This window comes from Cicer arietinum, chromosome 3 (assembly GCF_000331145.2).
Source record: "Cicer arietinum cultivar CDC Frontier isolate Library 1 chromosome 3, Cicar.CDCFrontier_v2.0, whole genome shotgun sequence".
NCBI lineage: Eukaryota > Viridiplantae > Streptophyta > Magnoliopsida > Fabales > Fabaceae > Cicer > Cicer arietinum.
This window is the reverse complement of record NC_021162.2, coordinates 18,371,646-18,394,268: the sequence shown is the minus strand read 5'-3', so window position 1 is coordinate 18,394,268 and position 22,623 is coordinate 18,371,646. Positions and strand designations below refer to the sequence as shown.

The following is a 22,623-nucleotide window of genomic DNA, read 5'->3' as shown; positions in this document are numbered from 1 at the left end:
CTGGTTCAGATTCATGTGGCTCCTCTCTATGCAGCCACATCTTCAACATACACATTTATCGTGCAAACACCCATCCTCCGCTCACGCGCTCTTCCCTCCTCGTCACAACACGCACGAAAATTCACCAGTTAAACCCCCACGTTTAGTAACACGCGCTCACAAATCTCACTCATTGCACTCGTCCACATTCCTTCACCATCATAATTATTCATTCACGCACACCACAGTGTTCACTCCCACTTTACCGTTTCAAAAAAAAGAAAAATAAAAAAATAAAAAAAATTATTTCAACAAAAAATAAAAAAGGAAAAACCACACCAAAAAAAAGAAAAATAAATCTGTTACGGCACATACTATAACAAACAAGCACAGACCTGCATTATACCAACTACAAATATCACCATTTTCTTCTTTACATTTTCCTCATTCAGTCAACTGAAAACGACGACGTTTTTAAATGACCGGGAAAATGGTGGAGACGGTGGAGCTTAAGAACGAAGAAGAGCTTTCTCTTCTTTCAGGTTCAGACAATGGTGACCGGTCATGGCGGTTGAACTTCGAGTCGTTTCAGCTGTCTTCGGAATATCCGGAAAAGACACCCAAACCCCCTCGCGGCCTTCATGACTGCTACGGCGTTCTCGGTAATTTTCATTCCCTTTATTTTTTTGTACCATTTTTAAATAATTTTTATTAAACATTCTTATTTTATCTCTAAATTGATAAATAATTAAAATATTTCATACATTAAATTATGTACTATACAATATAAAATTAGTAACACTGGAATCTCTGAAATTGTACGACTCTATGAAATTAGTAGTTAGTACGGTGTTATGAATATTTTAGAATTATTTCTAGAATTGCAAAATATTAATTATTGGGTTTATGCATATGTTTGGATCTGTTTTTGTGTCACCACCGTAAACTCATACTCGGATTCGAACTCTGAACTAAACATTAAACATAACGATATTTATATTTGTTAGTTGAGTTAGTACCGCAAATGTTTGGATCTGTTTATCAAATGACATTGTTTATTTAGTTTTAAATGTATCGCAGATATTATTAATTTGATGTCATTATATTCTCTACAAAATAGGAAAGGATGAATCTGAATAATATTTTGAAATTTTTGGAATTATTTTTAAAGATTACTAATGTAAGTGACTAGGTTGGTACAAATTCTATAATTTTAGTGACCAAATTGGATATTTGCTTATAGGAACTTATTCCTCCTCTTTTAGTTTTGATTTGATTTAATTTTGGTTTTGGAATCTGCTTTTTTTTTTTTTAGTTGAGAATCTTTTTTTTTTTGCAATGGGGCATGTGCAATTTGTTTTGTATCAATGGTTGTGGTTGATTATGAGGAATTGTCCTGCAGGAATTTTTTTTCTTTCTGTTTTGGTGTAATTTTGAGTTTTTTTAGGCTCTTTATTACTTTATATATGTAAACATTTTTGTTGCATTTTCCTTTGTAATAAGTCTAAAACTTGTTTCAATTTTCTGAAAGATGCTATCAATGAATGTAATTCAGGGTGAGTAGTACGCTATGTTTTGTAGTTTCCCTTATTTCTACCAAGTATAGTAAGTATTGGAATTTGGAAGTAGAGGGTAGGTACAAAAAGTTTTTCTTGTGGTTAGAATTTGGTTAATATATCTTCTAGTTTATGACTTTATGTGCATTTTTGATGTATTGGATTTGGAAGCTGGAATTAAGTTAGGGAGCTTATGGATTTTAGAATTTGGAAGTTGCATTTTAGTTCAATGAATCTTGAACCAGAGTCATTTGTTTGATGTTGTTTGTTTGGTCCCTGATCTTTTAGATCGCATGCTTTCTAAGTTTGCTCATTACCTTGCCTTTGTGCTGTGATTTCTTTGTATGTTTTCTAATTTGTGAAGCTTTTTGTGAAATTTTTATGGTTCACGGAATGAAGTTCAATTATGGAAGAAATGTGAATTCAACTGGTATTACAGTATTACGAAACCATGGAAGTTCTAAGCATAACTGTGCCTTCAAATATAATTTGATTGTTCTACAAATGTTTGTCTAGTGTTCTTTTTCAGTAAGATTAGCTATTTTTTCTGAAATGTATTCTTCAGTGATGGTATCTTTGCTATTTAATTGGAAATGCATTTTATGCCTATGTTTTAAATTTCCTTTTGTTTTCTGTTTGTATTTCTTTAGGTCAAGAAGATAACATTGCCGAGTACTATCAGCAGCAGGTTGAAGTTCTTGAGGGATTTACTGAAATGGATGCTTTAGCGGAGCGTGGTTTTATTCCTGGAATGTCAAAGGTTTCTATTTCATTTTCTCCTGTACGATCTCTGAATCTAAAGTGTCAAATGCGTCAGCTGAATATTAACTGTTGTGTGCAGGAGGAGCGAGACAAGTTAGCTAAGAGTGAGACGTTTGCCATCAGAATATCAAACATAGCGAACATGGTTCTTTTTGCTGCCAAAGTTTACGCATCGGTCAGAAGTGGTTCCCTAGCCATAATTGCATCCACTTTAGACTCTCTTCTGGACCTCCTCTCTGGATTCATCTTATGGTTCACAGCATTTTCGATGCAAACACCAAACCCGTATCAGTACCCTATTGGAAAGAAGCGGATGCAACCATTGGTCAGTCCTCCTGTATTCTGTTTGAAATTTTCTGAATCGTTGTGTATTTTTGCCTGCCAGCAGGAAGTTACAAATGCATCTTAATTTTTTGGTTCAAAATTGCGTGCAGGGAATTCTTGTTTTTGCCTCTGTCATGGCGACACTAGGACTGCAAATAATTTTGGAGTCTCTCCGCACATTAATATACTCTGTAAGTTGATTTTGCAACATTTTTTGAATCAAAATTGACACTTAAACTGTTAAAAGTTAAAACAACGGTTTTTCATTTAGTTTGCTGGATCTTACTAATTTCTAGTTAACTAGCCATAATGCTTATCTTAATGACATTTCCAGGATAATACCTTCAACTTGACCGGGGAACAAGAGCGCTGGGTTGTGGGTATTATGCTTTCAGTGACGTTGGTGAAGTTCCTACTGATGATTTATTGCCGCTCTTTTAAGAATGAGATTGTTAAGGCCTATGCTCAGGATCACTTTTTTGATGTAATTACTAATGTGATTGGCCTCATTGCTGCACTTTTGGCCAATTGGTTTGATGATTGGATGGATCCTGTTGGTGCTATCATTGTAAGTAAATACTTTCCTTATGTTAATTTATAGCTCTGAACTAAATAGAAACCTTAATGGGTATACACAAAAATTATCCATGATGGGTAGGATATTCGCTTATTAAATTTCCTTTTCTAATCTCTACACATTTTAGCTTATGAATTAATTGTTCTATTATTTTATTTTTTGGTTTAAATATAATTTTAGTCATTTATCTTTTATCATGTATTCGTTTTGGTCCTTTAACTTTTTTTAAATTCACTTTCGTCCTTTATCTTTTATAAATAATAATTGTTAGTCCTTTTCATCATAACTCTTTCAAACAACTGTATAATTATTGTCATTAACTATTAAATTATCCATGATGGGTATGATATTCGCTTATTAAATTTCCTTTCCTAAATCTACGCATTTTAGCTTATGAATTAATTGTTCTATTATTTATTTTTTTGGCTTAAATATAATTTTAGTCCTTTATCTTTTATCAAATATTCGTTTTGGTCCTTTATCTTTTTTTAAATTCATTTTCGTCCTTTATCTTTTATAAATAATAATTGATAGTCCTTTTCAAAAAGATTAAGGACCGAAATAGAGGACCCAATTATGGCATTGATGGAGGGTGCTAAGCAGAAATGATGGAAGGTTCTCAGGGTTGATGGCAAATGTGGAGGGTGCCTTGCATTGGTGGCAGTAATGAAACATCTCAGGCAACAACTACATTGTTGGATTTAGATTGAATGATCCAGATTTCAAACTTAGTATTTTAAATATTTTAAACAATGAAAATCTGCATTAAATCTAGACTGTCTGATCTCGATCCAACGGTTACCAATTTGCTGACTGCGTAATTCGGGTTTTTTCGAATGCACGCAATCAGAGTTCCAACAGCGGATCGAGATTGCCTGCAGTTGCAAAAGCACGCATTCACACAATCAGTATAACGGTGATTGTTGGATTGAGATCAGATGATCCAAATTTCAAACTTAGTATTTTAAATATTTTAAACAATAAAAATCTGCATTAAATCTGGATTGTCTGAACTTGATCCAACCGTTACCAATTTGCTGACTGTGTGAATACGTGCTTTTGCCGAATACATGCAATCGGAATTCCAACAGCGTATCGAGATTGCCTGCAGTTGCAAAACGCGCATTTACATAGTAAGTATATCGGTGACTGTTGGATTGAGATCGGATGATCCAGATTTCAAACTTAGTATTTTAAATATTTTAAACAATGAAAATCTGCATTAAATCTGAACTGTTTAGTCTCGATCCAACCGTTACCAATTTGCTGACTGCGTGAGTGCATGCAATCGGAGTTCAACAACAGCAACATTGGTGGAAAGTGATTGATGGTGGCAGGGGTGAAGGATTCTCAGCTGCGATGGGAAAACATATTTTCACCTCTTTTTTTTGAAAGAAGACACATTTTCTCCTAATCATAACAAAACATTTAATGCAATATACTTCAATTATTTAGAATATTTAAAACCTTTAGTATTGGACGGGGCGAAAATTGAGAGAGGAGGGATTTTGTCCCCCTTCACTCCCTTCCCCTCATATTTGTCTCTGCCTCTGCCATGCCCTTATATTTTGAACAATCTAGATTTGTGATTCTTTAAGAAGAAATCTCTAATTGCAGGAGTTCAGTGTCTGATAATTCGAACTATCTAAGTAGCTTATCATAATTTCTGCAATCTCTCAAACTTGTGCATCTTATGATTATTTGATACATCTCTTTTATGCCATTTTCTTGATCGAGCACTATATTTTGCTTGAAACATTTCTTATTCGTATTTGTAACTCACCATCGTCTTATAGCTTTTAACATATAACATGCATCTATTTTTCTTACGTGCAATTCTTCTGCTGCAGCTGGCTTTGTATACGATTCGCACATGGTCAATGACAGTGTTGGAAAATGTTAATTCCCTTGTTGGAAGATCAGCTGCACCTGAGTATCTTCAGAAACTAACATATCTCTGCTGGAACCACCACAAGGCTGTAAGGCATATTGATACCGTCCGGGCTTACACATTCGGGTCTCACTACTTTGTTGAGGTTGATATCGTCCTTCCAGCAGGCATGCCTTTACAAGAGGCTCACGATATCGGTGAATCATTGCAAGAGAAGCTTGAACTTTTGCCCGAGATCGAACGTGCTTTTGTTCATCTTGACTATGAGTACAGTCACAAACCCGAGCACGCCCAAGCGCATTCTTAGCGGCAATATGGAAAAGCAATGCAGAGTTGTGTATTTTCATTTGCCGCACTTTTGTCTCTTGTCTCATCTCTCAGATGTAAATATGAACCATTTGATGTAGAATCTGAATCTGTACTAAGTACTGAGAAGTTGCTAAGATGTAGAAATGGATTTGGGATATGTTGTGAAGCATATCATGTAAGGAAGTTGATTCTCTCCACTTTCTCTTTATATTTCTCCTCTTTATTACTAATGTTTTGGGGGTTAAATGAGGTGTATATAAGATATTTGTACCCTATCTAATGTTACGTTTATATTTATATAGTTATGGGTATTAGAAATAACTCAAGTGCCGCATTAACAACAAATTTCTATTAATTTATAAAGGACACTTAAATTGATTTTGTAAGAAAAAGTTAAGTTTAATATAAAAATTTAATATGATATTATAGTTAATTATTCCTCTAAATTCATTCTCAAAATTTTCATGAGAATTTAGCTGCATTTTTTTGAAAAAAATTATTTGTGAACCTTAATTGATTTATTGTTTCTCCTTAGTGGTTTGATTCTTCTTTGATGGTCATTGTTTGATTCCTGAAAGTATGATTCACACGACATCTGCAACAACTTGACATTCATAATATCAAGTTTTATGGTGGAGGCATGCAACAATTCTATGATGTAATTTCTTTTCTATCCTCCAATGTTTTCAGAAGTCTTTTAAAATATATGTCTGAATTCATCAATCTAGATGTATTTTTTTTTGCCTGTATTGATCAATCCATATGCATTTTTGAAAGCTTTTGATAATTTGACAAGTAAAGATAATATTTACAAGATGTTGATGAAAAGTTCTCATTGAAAAGTTGTCATTGGATAGTAGAAATTTGTAAGAAAATGATTAATGTAATAGAAAATTTAGAGTGCATCTTATAAAATGAAAGTAATAGATATATGTCAAACTGTAAGTAATTTATTAAAAAAATAGAGAAATAAATAAATTTAATTTTTTACTTTTAATTATAGATTGTCTGTGTTTTAGTTTTTAATTTGAATTTATTTTATATATACTGTAAAAAAAAATTATACTATCAATAATTATAACTATTAGAATATTAAAAACGTTTGATTAAAATTAAAATTACTTCTAAAGTTATATATATATATAAATAAGATTTTCATTGTACAAATATTTAGAAATAGAAAAGAGATTGAAAAGAGATAAAGTTTTTGAAACAAAATTTATACCAAAGAGTCCTAAATAAGAAAGTTGAAAAGATATCCTAAAAAAAAATAAAAAAGAGAAAAATTTATTTCTTACCTCCACGATTATACTTTTACTCTCGTAAACCTACATAAGTTATTCAAATCACCCATCACTATAACTATAACGTGAATAAAAAAAAGTTAAAAAAATATCAGAACAAAATTTTTATTTAAAAAAATTTAAATTTTGTGTTTTCTAAAACACATGGAATTTTATAGAGGTGGAAGAATTTTGTACTTCGATAAGCTTGAATTAAATTTTTAAAAATACAAATTCCAGAACACATATACCATCTTTAGAGTAGAGTGTAATTATGGGTGAAGGGGGTAAACTTTTCTTGAAAAGATGTCACAAATGTTCAGCCTAAATTTGGACTTTCTTGATTCAATTTTCTGACGTGGTTTTGTACATTTTAGTATATCCTTTCTTATTTTTGACATTATTTTGCATCAATTTTCTAAAAGGTTTACTTTGTATTCCTAAAATTATACCCCCTACTCCAACGTTTTAATCAAAATCTCATTTTATCCTTTTTTTTTTCTAAATAAAAACACATTAACTGGAAAACTTGGAATAACATTTCCGGAACTTGTAACATTTTAACAAGTTTTAACCTTTTCACTATTCGCAAATTTAATTTTAAATTTTCTGGCACTTTGAAGTTACACATTCTTAAAAAATAATTTTTTTATCATCCAAATGTGTGATGGAGCTGTGCTTTTTTAATGATATAGAAGAATTAAAAGTAGTTTTTAAAAGGTCTATTTTAAATAAAAAATATTGATATTATTAAATTAAATATTATATTCTAAATTTAAATTTAATACTTCATAGTTGTGTATGTGAATTTTAAGTAGTAATTATCATTCCATTTAAAAAAAGTAACTCAATAAAAAAAATACATGTTAGGCAGACAAAAAAAAATAGTAAAAACTAAACATTACATTAAAGTGCGCTACACATCCTTTAAAAGACGGGCCTCCATTTAGTAAAAAGAATATGGGCTTCCATTGTATTAAGGTGATGATGGTTTTACCGTACACCCTCACATTTAACCTTTACTTTCACAAATGTAAGGAAATAATTTTTTTTCTCTCATATAAATTTAAAAAATTATAATTTTTCACTATTCCATCATTTAAAATTTTCAGTAAAAAGTGATTGATTTTTTTTTTCTTCCAATTTTACCGAAAAACTATTTTTAAGTTTTCCGATACACAACATATACTTCAGAAAACTTTTTCTAAGTTTTCCGGTAAAGAGGTTATACTCAAAATTTTTTTTTTTAAGTTTTTCGGTAAAGAAATTACTTTTTTTAAAAATTGAAAAAAAAAAAGAAATTGTGTGTACCGGAAAACTTGTTCACAAGTTTTCCGGTAAACCCTTACTGAATTAGAAAACTTTTTTCAAGTTTTCTAATAATATACATTTTTAAGCTTCTATACTGGAAAACTTTAAAATAATTTCTGGTAAACCTTTCTGAACCGGAAATCTCTTCTAAATTGTTTTCCGGTAACTTTCTGAAAACTTTTATCTATCAGAAACTTTTTTTATTTGATCAGAAAATCTTTAAATGGTAAAAAAAAATTGAGTTGGTAAAATAATATAAAAAAAAAATCAAGAGTATATTTGACATTTTTAAAAATTTGTGGGGATATACGACAAATTTTTCTAAAGTGAATTCCAACTCTTATATGTCTAGATGTAAAAAAAACTCATATTTGTCTTCTCCTCCGTCCCTTGGCGAGGATAATTAAACTTTTGATCAGACAAATCACCTTATATGATTACTACCTTTGTTCCTAAAAACTCTTTTTGATAATTTTATATATAAATAAAAATAGTGGTATATCTAACGTAGCTAGGTTTGGAAGTTTAGGAGGGGATAAGAATACCTTTGAGAAAAAGAAAAGAATAAATGGAAGGAATTGAAAACTTTGAGATGAGAGAGTTTTCAGGAGTTTGTTTTACTTCATGATACAAAATCTCTCTACTTTAGAAGAACTCAAAAATTGTATTGAAGGAAGATTTTAGAGAGGTTAGATAATTTTTTTTTAATTCATTTCAATGTTATCATAAATTAGGAGTGTATCCAAGTTGAGTTAGGTCATTTCTGATCAAAATCAATACTTGAACCGATCAATTTCTAGTGGGTTGGGTTGAGTTCTCAATCCGTGATTTTTTCATCAAATTCGAACCAAATAACCCAATGATGAGCGAGTTGGATTGGGTTCGTGTGTCATGTGACATGAAGGAGTCCCTTGATTGTTTTCCTACTATACACACTTCACACAACTTCTCAGGAACATCAATCATAGGAATGCCACTGAACATCATCTTCATTCCTAGTTGTTGCAAGCTCCTGAAATTCAGATGACCAAATCTTGAATGCCACAACCAGTTTTCATCAACTGAGCTCACTTCCTTCAAACATTGAACGTTTGCAGTTTGTATGTTAATGACAAAGGTTCTGTTCTTTGAGAGAGGAACCTTCAATATCATTTTCTTTTGCCCATCATACATTTCTTAGTAAGTTTCTTTTGATCCCTGACACATACAACACATTCTCAATCACCATTGTCTTGCCATTTCTTCTTTTGATCGACATGTTGTCAGCACCCTCAACTTCCAAGGTTCTATCATCAACAAACTTGGTCTTGCTTCTTAATGTATCAATATCCACATACCATTCCATGTGACTTGTCATGTGATTGGAGCATCCAGTATCAAGGAACCATAATTGAGATTGCGAGGGTTATTCATTCGTGGTAGCCATCAACAAGACTGTGTCTAAGTTTGAATCACCCTCTTGTGCAACACATGCCTCATCCCCATCATTCTTCTTCTATTTTCCTTTTCCAGCCCAACATTCATAAGCAAAGTGTTCAAACTTCTCACAGTTGTAGCATTGTACCTTCTTCTTGTCAAAATTATTTTATTTGCCTTTGAATTTGCCACTTGCACTTCCTCCTTTTGTTGAAGACTCAAACATATATTAGGGTTCTTGAATTTATTCTTCCTCCATTTATTTTTCTGATCTTTTTTCTTATGAACTGGTGCTGCCAGTGCTTGATCCCCATACTTCATTTCATTACTTTCATCCATTCTCAATTCTCTTGCCTCTAATGTTCCCTGCAATTCTTCAAGACTCAATGTTGAAATGTCTTTGGATTCTTCAATGGCACACACAATGTAATCAAATTTGGGATGCAAGGATCTCAAAATCTTTTCACACAATTTATGTTCAGTCAACTTCTCACTCCAGCCAGCCATCAGATTTTATTTGTAAGGTCTGCAACTTCACCTTCTTTACCTCGGTTCCTCCTGAATAACACTTCTCAAGAATGTCCTATGATTCTTTTTCACTTCTTGCATCCCATATCTTCTCAAAGTTGAATGTATCAAGGCATTGATGAAGAATAAATGTAGCTTTGCAATATTTCTTCTTGTTTTCTTTAAAATTTGATCTCTGCTCTCTGTTGGATTAGCTTCCAGATCCTCAAAACCATTTTCTATGATTTCTAACACTTCTTGAAATCCAAACAATGCTTGAATTTGCACACTTCAACTATTCCAATCTTTTCCATCAAAATGTGGCATATGGGCTGTAAAGTTAACATTGTTTGCACTTAAACTCATTCTCACTTCACTCGTGTTTTTAATCCTTACACTCTACTCATGTTTTTCACTCAGATTTGGATAAATTCCTAAGGCTTTGGATACCAATTGTTAGCTTTAAAACTGTTACTTCAAGTGCAAGAAACATAAACATATGAATTGTAGGGCTTGTTTATTGAATGAATTGAATATACTATTTATACATGAGCTATCCATATTCATTATAACTGTTCTCTAACTGTCTAACTAACTAATTGAGTAATTGGTTAGTTTGTTATCACATACAACTAATGTATTTCTTAAATTACAAGTTATATAACAGATATCCTATCTTCAAGATTCTAGATGAGAATATAAAATTTATTCCAATTCAACATCATGATGGGTATGACTTCATGAGACGACGTGGAGTTGGAGAGGATGATAACACTCCACCCATCATTTGTTAGTATATAAATGTTATAACTTCAACTTAATTAATTATCTAATTCGAATATATGGACGGAGTTTTACTTGTATTAAATTTTTTTAAGTGTTGGATAATGAAAAAAGTTTGGCATTTTCCTCACATTATCATCTTTATATCATTCCATCAGAAAAACCACGTGCAATAAGTGGTTTGAAATGTTGAAGATTCTTCGAGTTAAGCAGTTTGGTCGACTTATTTGGCTAAATAGACCGATTTGGAATGAAGAAATATTATATATATTGCGGAGTAAGCGATCGGCTCTAAAATTGTAAGCATAAGTCAATATGAGATTTTAAACTTATGATATATCAAATTGTTTTTTAAATTGTCGAACGTCGTTGAAATGCTTCGTAAATTTTTTAACCCAATAAGTAAGAATCTCCACAAAATAATGGACAAAATGAACACATGTTATTGACTTTTAACAATTTTAAAAAGTAATTTGATATTTCATAAATTTAACATTTTGCGTGCTAAAATAGTAGTGTACTCACTTATATATTGTGTTATAATAATATTTTGTTGTCTCAATCCTCCAAATAAATGAGTCAAAATAATTTGATCGAAACATAAATAAAATATTAATAAAATTTATTTCAGTTAGAATTCAAATTGAATTTATTTAAGAAAACATTCCTTTGAAATTAGATCTATCATTTATAAAAATAAAATAAGAGGAACTAAAAATTAGTGCAAAAAGTAGTTGAGATTTAATTGTATTATTCTTTAAATTTGTCTCTATAACATAAGATTCTTTTAACTTAACTAAAAAAATAAAAAGATTTATTTAACTATTTCGTAGGATTAAGAAAATTGGCTGATAGTTTAGTTATTAACATTAAATTTATTTGATTACTTTTTGTAAAAAATTAAACTTATGGGACTTCGTATCCTATCCCATTTTTTCACCTAATTAATTATCCACTTAATTAATTTGTATTTATATTTATAAAAAAATTGTATGATATTTTTAGAGGAATAATTTGTATAGAGTTGCAAGAATAGAGAGACTATTTTGAAAGAGAAAACAACCACAAAAAGAGAAAGAAGCAAGAAAAATATAAAAGTAATGTTAACAAGTGGTTTAAGGGCATTAGTTAAAACAATAAATAAATAAAAACTTTTGAGTGAAAAAGTTTTAATTTTTACAATTTAAAATATGCACCGTTTAATTCCTAGTGTTAGAGTCAAGTTGGTTTGAATAACTATGAACCTTACTTATTTTGATGATAACAAAATCATTTTGTGGGAACAATTTAAAGCACTAATATTCTAATTAAGTGTACAATTTCAAGATCAAGTGAATTTTGTATGATCATACATTGTATCCTCTGGTGATTGGACTAAGATGAAGGAACACTTCGCTTCCGATTATTTATGTTAAGTTTGGTGAGCACATTCTAAAATGCGTCTTTGGTGATTCTTGAAAATACAAGCAACACTCTGATTTGTCACATTTGATGTTCACAACAAGAATCTAATCCTATGTCTCTAATAAACTTGACAAGCAAGTGATCGTCTGCCTCCAATAATAGCTTAAGCATATGATCGTCTGACTCTAACAAATAATGTATGATTTGATGATAGTCTATGCTTCCAAGAGGACATAGTTCTTGCACATCCTCTGATCAACACCCTGAATCCGCTTTGTGTCTAAAGGTCTATGAGACATGCCCATCGCATCCTTTACTCCTTCCGTCGTCGTACCAAGATACACAAAATCAAATACAACGATTCGTTTTGACAAGTTTTTAATGCCAAATCAATCTTAGAAGATTTGATACGAAACGTCATGACACATGTCAATTTCTTGCAATCAGGACAACAACCAAAAACCCTAAAGATATCTATAAAAGAACATGCAATCCTTACTTGAAAAGAACAAGAAACAACACACTACAATAAGGATAATATTATTGTCTATGCACTCTTACTCTTAACTCTTGTTTTACCTAGTGCTGAGAAATATTTATGAGACTACAACTTTGTGAACACCCTATAGTGAGAGATTGTTTTCAGAAAACCTAAACCTACTCTTTGGTAATCTAGCCCACTAGTGGCTGCGTCCTTCAACAACATGATTGCAGTAAGCTAGAAGGTTGAAAAGCTCAAACACAACCAACTTGACTAATAGATGTTTAATGGAAGTATAATTATATGGTGAATGAGTAGATTAAATCCTTCACGTGGAAGTGTAATTATGTGGTTGTGTTTTTCTTTTATCTGCTCTATTTTCATTACTTTGGTTGAGTCTTTTATACACGGTGTTAAAATAAAACATAATTCAAAACCTCTATTTCTTGTGTTTCTCATTCTACAATTGGCATCAGAGGACGATCTCAAAGTTGAACACTTAACCGTGTTTGAGTAAATATTTTTTAATATTATGACTAACTTTTGTGACAAATTTTTAGGTGGAAATGTTAACAGGCCCCGTCTATTCGATAGAGAATGATTCTAGTAGTGGAAAGATAGGCTCAAAAGTTTCTACATCTCTCATGATCTTGAACTCTAGGACATAGTTAAATATGGAAATGAGGCTTCAAAAGATGTTGCTGGCGTTGAAATATCTATAAATGATCTCAACGCTGATAAAAAGAAACAATATAAAATGCACCATAAAGCCATAACATTCATCATAAAAGATATCACCTTTAAAGAGTTTGAAAAATGCAGCAATAAAGAAATAGCAAAAAGTATTTTTGATGTTTTGGTTCTCAACAATGAACAAAATAAGTAGATACAAAAGTCAAAGCAAATCTACTCGTTAGGAAGTATGAACTCTTCAAGATGAAAGAAGATGAAGATATTGAGACAATGTTCTCTAGATTGTAAAATGGATTGAAAGTTCTCCAAAAGAGCTACACTACCTTCGACCACATGAAGAAGATCCTTAGAAGTCTTCCCAGCAAATGGAAACCAAAGGTAACAAATATTTAAGAGGCTAATAATCTAAACAAACTACCTCTGGAAGAGCTTATGAACTCACTGAGATCCCCTGAAATTGAACTGGTTGAATATGAGCCTAGAAAGAAGTCAAAATCCTTAGTTCCCAAGCTACTAAAGACTTAGAGGAAAGTGAATTGGATAATAAGAGTGAAGACTCAAATGATGAAAAGTTGTCATTTGTCTCAAGCAAATTCCATCGCATGGGTAACAATAGGAAGAAATTTTTTTGCAAAAATGATTTCAGACCATCCCAAAATAGCATAGAAGAAAGTGAAAAATTAGACAAGAATCGACTCATCTGTTAGGAGTGCAAAGAACTAGGTCATTTCAAGTTAGAATTTCCTAAACAAAAAAAAAATTACCTCAAGGCAAAAAAGAATGGTCTGATGGCTACTTGGGATGACTCTGATGAATCATCTGATGAAGATGAAGAACATGCAAACATGGCTCCGATGGCTCTCTGACCCTAATTTTGAAGATGAATTTGCTGATGAAGAAATTAAGGTATTGTTTGACCTATCTCGTAATGAACTTTTAGATATGTTAAATGAGTTTCGAAACAAAAATTATAAGGCTTCTTCAAAACTTAAGTCTCTTAGAAAAGCTCGTGACATCTTAACAAATAAATACAGTTTCCTAGAAAAGGATTTTGAAAACCTGAAAAGAAAAAATATAACTTTGATTGAAAATGTTCCAAAAACCTTAGAGGATAGAATCTGCAACTCAGTTAAGTACAAAAATGTCTTTCAAGAATTTCTTGCAAATTGCATAGACATAAGCAAACTAGCTTTTATGATCTATGGTATTAGTAGAAACAATAAATGTGACATTGGTTTTGTAGAACAGGAGAAAACTCCTACAGTAAACATGTTTGGTACCACATGCGTACATTGCCTAAAGAAAGGTCACAATTCAAGAATTTGTCCTATGCAAAAAACATGGAACAACAAGACACCTTTCAGAACTAACAAATCAGAATCCAACCATATATATGGGTACCTAAAAACAAAAAAATTTATCTTATAGATATCCTTAACAACAAAGATAAAACACCAGCCACATTACCTTGACAATGGATGCCCACAACACATGATGGGAGAAAAGTCTACGTTCGAAGATCCGACCCTCAAGAATGGAGAATTTGTAGGCTTTGCAAGTGATTAGAAGGGAAAGATCATAGGGTATGATACAATAGGTAATGGTTTCATTCCCTCTATTAAAAATATTTTACTTTTAAAAGGACTCATGCATAACCTACTTAGCATAAGTCAATTAAGCAACAATGGTTGTGATGTTATCTTCAATCAATTTTCACGCAAGGTAATAAGTCAAACATATGGATATATACTATTTACTGGTCAAAGGAAAAATAACATTAACAAAATAAACTTATCTGACTTGGATAAATAAGAAGTAGAGTGTCTAATGTTTGTAAGTGAGGAACCATAGGTTTGACACATGAGATTAGGACATGTCAATTTGAGGTTAATCTCAAAATTGCAAAGACTTGATTTAGGGTGCATTTGTTTGAGCTTAAATAAAAATGATTTTGAGATTATATTTTAAAGATTTTTTAAAAAATGATTTTTTAACTTCCGTTTGTTTACTATTATAAAAATAATTTTAAAAAATGATTTTTAACCTGTTTGTATACAATCTTGTGAAAATGATTTTTCTAAACTATAATGACCATTTCGTAGACACATTTTAAAATTTGATAAATGTAACTGAGTACTCCTAAAAAATCAATAAATAAACACACAAACAAAAAATAACGATGTAGAGAAATTGAAAAAGAGAACAACACTTACATGATGAAAACCTAAATGAAGGTCGCATGTAATGAGAAAATGGAAAGAGAAAAAATGGCCACTACGTGAAAGAGAAAAAATGCAACTAATAACTTGATGTAAATTAATAGATAAAAACTTATTAAAAATGAACAGAGGACAATTTGGGATTTTCAAAAGTAAGGCAGGGGTAATTGCATCATTTTCTCTACAGTTAAGTTCCGTGTTTTTCAATTGTGGTTTGTTTTTCTCTCTCATCTATCGCAAGAGGCTAATGCGAGAAACTACTATTTTTAGCGTTTCATTTTTAGCCAAAAAATGATTTTTTTTAACAAAATCATTTTTAAAAAATCTATAACAAACACCCTTCAAACACTACAAAATGATTTTTGGCGTGAAAAATTAAATTTTTTCATGAAAAAATCTGAAACAAACGCACCCTTAGTTAGAGGCTTGCCAATTCTCAAGTACGAATCAAATGTTCTTTGTGAGACATGTCAGAAAGGGAAACAAACAAAATTTTCTTTTTCTTCTAAAAATTGTTAGAACCAAGTTGGTTTTATACTTAGATTTTTTATGTTAACAAAAATATTTTAAGAGAACAACATATTTAACTTCGCAGAGTATGAAAGAAGATTCACGTTTTTTAAGACAATCCAAAATAATATTTGATTTAGATTTATAATTGAAGAAAATCTTTGACCAGGTTGAAATGAAGATATGGTCAAGATTTGAAGAAGATATTATTAACATCTTATCATCAATATGATATGAATTATTTACAAGAAGATTTGATCAAGATTTGTCACAAGAAGATATGAATTATTTACAAGAAGATTTGATCAAGATTTATCTACAAGATGATATCAATTATTTACAAGAAGATTTGATCAAGATTTATCACAAGAAGATATTAATTATTTACAAGAAAATTTGATCATGATTTATCTACAAGAAGATATGAATTATGTACAAGAAGATTTGAATTATTTACAAGAAAATTTTATCAAGATTTATATACAAGAAGATATGAATTATTTACTAGAATATTTGATCATGATTTATCACAAGAATATATGAATTATTTACAAGAAAATATGATCAAGAATTGTTTACAAGAAGATATGATCAAGACTTGTTTACAAGAAGAAACACTCATAAGAAGATACATTTATTATTTGCAAAGATATGATTTAGATTTTGACAAAGGACAAAATACTAAATTGGACTTAGTTATATTCCTACTTGTAAAAGTTCAAGAACCGGTCTAACACTATGTTCCCGCCCATAATGAAACAAGCAATAGGAATAAAGTTTCATCTGAAAAATTTGTGAATGCAATCTTAATATAATACGAGCAGTATCAATATGAAGAATTTACAAACTCAATATGAACAATATATGAAAAATATCAATCTGAATAGTTTACAAACTTAATCTTAACAAAATAAGTGCAGTACCAATATGAAGAATTTATAAACTTAATATGACGAACATAATCAATCTAGAACAAATGCTTGTATTGGATTTAGAAATAAAGAATTGGCTAAAGAACATATTATACAAAAAAAATCTTGTTCAGAATTATTTTTCAATAAGATCATTGTTGACCAAGCTATGAATGAAGATAAAATTTAGAATTAAACAAAGACTAAATTAAAGCCATAATTTTATTTATAAATAGATACTCATGGATGAAGAAGAAGAAGAAGATCACCAAAAAATTAGAAAAAAGTACAAGAACTCAAGCTCAAAAGTTTCAAATCATCTTAGAGTTCAAAGAGACAAACACTTATTTTTTTTATGAGAAATACTTTCTAGGTGTTTTTCTTAGAGTGTAATAGTCATTGTTATAATCAGATTGTTAGAAGCAACTACTCAAGTTCCAAACCTTTGTATTCAAACCTGGTAGTGGTGTTAGTGTGCCTTCAACCATCTGGGATTGTCATATTGTGTGAAAAAGACTTGACCGGTAGTGTCAAGGTGTGTGTGTTCATCAAAAGGCTATTTGGAAAGTCTGGATGTAGCCAATTTAGTGGTGAACCAATATAAACTACTCACTACAAGAAAATAGCTGTATACCTACAGAAATTTACCCACGGATCTTAGTTCGTAGGTAAATTATTTAATATCTACGGGAAAACTGTGAGTAAATATGTTATTTAATAAATTAATTTTTATTGATTGGATTCCACGGGTAATCCGTAGGTAAAATTAAAAATATTCGTGGGTAAAATTAAAAAAAAAATGCTACACTACTTAAACTACCAAAATTTCTTCGTATTTTATTTTACCACTGATTCTCCGTAGGTAAATGAAAAAAATAATATTAAATTGTCTACAGATTATCCGTAGGTATAGTTAAAGTGAAATTTTATTAACTATTTTCTTTTATTTTATACGAAATCAAAAACTTATTCTAACAAAACAAAAATAACATAGACCTTTTCCTCTCTCTCTCTCTCTCTCAAAAACACAGACTTCGCAAAACTCACTCTCACCAGCAAAACCCTTTCCTTGGCTCGCGCCGCCGTCGGTCAGAGCTTTCCGACCACCGATCAAAGCTCTCTGGCCGCCACTTCAAAGTCTCATTTACAAGTTCTCTCTTTCTCTCTGTAGTTGTGTCATTCACTCACTCTCTCTCTCTCTCTCTTGTTCGTTCTCTCTAGTTCACTCTCGTTCGTGTCGTTATCTCGTTTGCTCTCTCTAATTTGTTCTATTTTCATGATTATTTGTTGTGTAAATGAATGTTTATTAATTTATTTGCAAACCCCAACTCATTTGCTCTCTCTTATGCTTCAATTTGTTCATGCCTTAATCTATTTATGTTTTAATTTAATATTTCTCATCAATAGTTTTCCTTTAGTGAGTCCAGTTTGACTATGCCATGTTCTAATTTAGGATTCTTTTTATTTATGCTTTAATTTATTTATTGCATACTTAAGTTTCTACACAAACAATTGCTATTACTCTGTTGTGTTTGGTTTGGTACTATTACTGTTATTCTTTTTATTCATGAAATATGGCAGTTCCTTTTGGTTTGTTACTATTGTTGTGTTGTGTTTGGTTTGGTACTATTGCAGTGTTTGGTACAAATAATAAGATTTTGCTTATTATCAAGGGCATAGACGAATGACAATAAAGTAGCCAGGTAAAGAGGCTTATTATCAAGGTTGAATGCACAAATATAGAAGAGGGTGCAGGTCAATAGTGTCCAAGTTCCAAATGTGCGTCCATGAACTTCACTCACTGCAACAAATGATAAACTCTTATCAGTTCCCATAATTCTGCAATGCATATTGGAATAACATTTGAAATTACACAGAAGAACGCCCAAAGAAATGCAGCAAACCAACTTTGCTAAGCCATTGTGATGTGAGGTACTGTCAATGCCATATAGCAGGCTTTGGTAGTGTAGTTGAAAAGGAAAAATGCTAATTATTTATTTTACTCTATTATCGATGGTTTGATTTTGATACTGCTTTATTTTACGCTACTATCCATAATATTACCTAAAACAAAAACTCAAATCAACCAAACCATAAAAGGTGAGTGCTCCTTTTGTTTTTAATTAATTCAGTCCTCGCTTATAAGGGTATTGCATAAGCATTTGCTGCTTCCAACAAGAGATCTAAAAGGATTCAAATTCCAAATTTCCAATTTCTCTCACTACATGCATATATTGGAACACTGTACCATACAGAACTCAATCTAGTGAATTGAAACTTGAAAGCTCATAGTAATCATAGATTTCTTGATGCAATCCAAATATAATACGCATCTTTTAACCAATGCAACAGATTCAATGCCAGTTTAATGTTAGAATCGCTTCGTGGGAAGAGGATGATGTTTGTCGGCGACTCCATTAACCGGGGTCAGTATGTCTCTTTGATATGCCTTCTCCATCAACTCATTCCCTAACATGCCAAATCCATCTTGTAATGGAGCAACCATGGAGGAATTGGAAGAGAAAAGAAGAGCCCAAGTATATGCTCTAAATTGCTTTTATGCTAGTTCATCCTTTATATTAACAAGATGGACTAATGACTATATCTTGTGTCGTGCAGGTAGTAGCAAAGCTTCATGCAATTCTTAGGCCATTTCTTTTGCGTAGAATGAAGTCTGATGTTGAGCTAATGTTGCCACGGAAAAAAGAGATCATTGTATATGCTAACATGACTGAGCATCAGAAGAGCTTGCAGGAACATTTAATTAATGAGACACTAGGGAAATATTTGAATGACAAACTTTCAATTGGTAAATTTTTTTCGTAATTTTTTCATTTGAAAGAAAGGGATAGTGCTATTGCAAATTACATACCGTCACCCTCAATTTCTGTGTATAAATTGTATTATGTACTACTACTTACTGATTTAATGCAGGACGCTCTGTGACAAAGCTCAATAATTTGGTTCTTCAACTTAGGAAAGTCTGTAACCATCCTGACCTCCTAGAATCGGCTTTTGATCGTTCATGTAAGTACCGTGTTATTTGATAGGTTTACTGATTTCATGACCCGTGATACTTAAACTATGCTGAAATTTGCTTTCTTGATAGATTTTTATCCTCCTGTGAATGAGATCATTGAACAATGTGGAAAATTCCATTTGCTCAACCGATTGTTGGAACGACTATTTGCACGAAATCACAAAGTAAGCTTTACAGTGCTGTTTTTGTGACTGTGCTTCCTTTTTTACTGCCAAGTTGTTAGAGATAACTCATTGGCCTTTGCCTTTGCCAATTTCTATTAGGTTCTGATCTTCAGTCAGTGGACTAGAGTGTTGGATATAATGGATTATTATTTCAGTGAAAAAGGCTTCGAAGTTTGCAGGATTGATGGTTCAGTGAAACTGGAGGATAGGAAACGGCAGGTATGTACCAATGCATGGATAACACCACTCTGATAAGATAATTAGTTTTTTTTTTCTTTCTGATCTGTGCTTTTGTTATTGTGTTTTGCTTTAGGTTTAAATAAGATAATTAGTTTATAATGCATAACCCTTCATGATCTTCAAAGTCATAAATCATATTGATAACTAAGAAATGGTATTTTTAATTTTAAAAATGTGTTAGAAGTAGGTCTGCTATCGTGAAAAAATACACCTAAAAGCTTAGAGTAGATTTTTGTAGTAGTTTGCAAGTTACAACTCCTGATATCTTAAACATAGGCATGAGAGATTTTTGTTGTCTTCTTAATCACAACACTAATTGAAGAGGCTACATTTTTGAATGTTTTGTTTATTCTCATTCTGCCTATGAGCAGAACCAGGACTTCAATGATACAAACAGCAATTGCCGAATCTTCCTTCTTTCTACTAGGGCTGGTGGATTGGGAATTAACCTCACTGCAGCTGACACTTGCATTCTTTATGACAGTGATTGGGTACTTTTGACTTTTCCTGTTTGGCATTTATCTATTTGCTTCACAACATTTAACTTAAACTATGCTTACGACTTCATTTTACTACAGAATCCTCAAATGGATTTACAGGCCATGGATAGATGTCATAGAATCGGTCAAACAAAGCATGTTCATGTTTACAGGCTCGCAACTGCTCAATCAGTAGAGGTACTTGGAAATTATGTATATAATAAGTACAATTGTAAACGACATATGACTGGTAGCTTATTATATTGAGATGGATATGACATGGTCTGTTTACAGGGTCGAATGTTAAAAAGAGCTTTCAGCAAGTTGAAGCTTGAGCATGTGGTGATAGAGAAAGGACAGTTTCATCAAGAGCGTACAAAGCCTGCCATTGTGGATGAGATGGAGGTTTGTATGGTAGCAGTAGCATGCTAACGATTTCTAAATTTTTCTGTTCTATCATCTTGTGTATAAATAGATTTGTTGTCAATCTGCTCCATTATTCCAATGATTTTGAAAGTGTGGTTTTGGTTGACAACTCAGTATTTCTATGGCCAATTTTATTAACTGTTTTGGATTGCCTTAATACAAACCTTTTAATTGATCAATTAACTCCAAGATTTACTGGAAATATGAAGAGGACAATAAAAAATCTAGCACTAGCATAATGTCTACTGAAATTTTTAGATGTCATAGGCTTGGCTGAAATTTTTAGGCTTGGCTCATTTAAAGATGAAGCAAAAGAGATTGTTGAGATGTCAACAGTGGAAGCCTATCGCATGGCTATGAAAAGTGTGGTTAGATGGGTGAGAATGAACATGAAACCTAACAAGACTAGAGTCTTCTTCACTAGCATGTCACATTCTCATGGAAGGCAAGTTTAGTATAATCCATCACAATTTTTTTTGGTTTTTTATAAGCTACAATTTAGTACGATAACTATCTTTCAATCAGGGCTGGGGGTTGGATAGTTCAACAGGTTTGAACTAAGGGTTAAAGGATCTTGATTCAAATTGAATGACAAAAAATATATGTAACCAATAAAATTATTCCAATCCAGGAGCATAGAATTACCCACGGACAATTCATGGATAAAATTACCCACGGACAATTCATGGATAAAATTATCAATATCAAATATAAAATAGTAGACTGGATAGTTCAACAGGTTTGAACTAAGGGTTAAAGGATCTTGATTCAAATTGAATGACAAAAAATATATGTAACCAATAAAATTATTCCAATCCAGGAGCATAGAATTACCCACGGACAATTCATGGATAAAATTACCCACGGACAATTCATGGATAAAATTATCAATATCAAATATAAAATAGTAGACTTTGTCACGGATGGTCCGTGGGTAATGTAACTTACGACCTTTCCGTCGCTAACTATCTACTATTTTATCTGCGGCAAATCTATGAGTAACGTTACCTACGGAGACTCAGTGGGTCATATTACCCACGGACAATCCCTAAATAAGTGTGCCCCACGGCTTGTCCGTCGGTAAATATTTTCCTACGAGCGATTTAGCTAGGAACTCGTGTTCGTGGGTAATCCGTGGGTAATTTTACGTTACCTATGGACAGTCCGTGAGTAAAGATAAAATTTGCCGTAGGTAATAACAGTTTTTCTTGTAGTGACCTGTGTCACTTTATTCATGCACTATGTAGTTTTGTTAATGCTTATACTCCAAGTAAATCACCAAGTCTGAACCAGTTTAATCAAATAATGAAAAAATTATCAACTTAGTCAAAAAAAATTCAACTCCATTTCTTGTGTTT

General features: G+C 31.7%; 2 protein-coding genes across 3 annotated transcripts; both read left to right on the top strand.

Moving 5' to 3' along the window:
- The first annotated feature begins 243 nt into the window (after positions 1-243).
- On the top strand, positions 244-5,699 carry LOC101508192 (metal tolerance protein 11). 2 transcript variants are annotated; one of them, XM_004492025.4, is made up of 6 exons: positions 244-641; positions 2,186-2,295; positions 2,377-2,622; positions 2,732-2,812; positions 2,956-3,189; positions 5,049-5,699. In XM_004492025.4, the coding sequence occupies exons 1-6, from the start codon at positions 458-460 to the stop codon at positions 5,394-5,396; spliced, it is 1,203 nt and encodes a 400-aa protein (XP_004492082.1). In that variant the 5' UTR covers positions 244-457; the 3' UTR covers positions 5,397-5,699. The 2 variants fall into 2 exon arrangements, with proteins under 2 accessions (XP_004492082.1, XP_012568902.1); XM_012713448.3 differs by lacking the exon at positions 244-641 and adding an exon at positions 1,496-1,535.
- A 13,709-nt stretch (positions 5,700-19,408) lies between these two features.
- Positions 19,409-21,271, top strand: LOC101514536 (ATP-dependent DNA helicase DDM1-like). The gene is made up of 8 exons (XM_027332542.2): positions 19,409-19,453; positions 19,536-19,725; positions 19,851-19,943; positions 20,026-20,120; positions 20,220-20,339; positions 20,732-20,851; positions 20,939-21,037; positions 21,134-21,271. The coding sequence occupies exons 1-8, from the start codon at positions 19,421-19,423 to the stop codon at positions 21,269-21,271; spliced, it is 888 nt and encodes a 295-aa protein (XP_027188343.2). The 5' UTR covers positions 19,409-19,420.
- Positions 21,272-22,623: the final 1,352 nt, after the last annotated feature.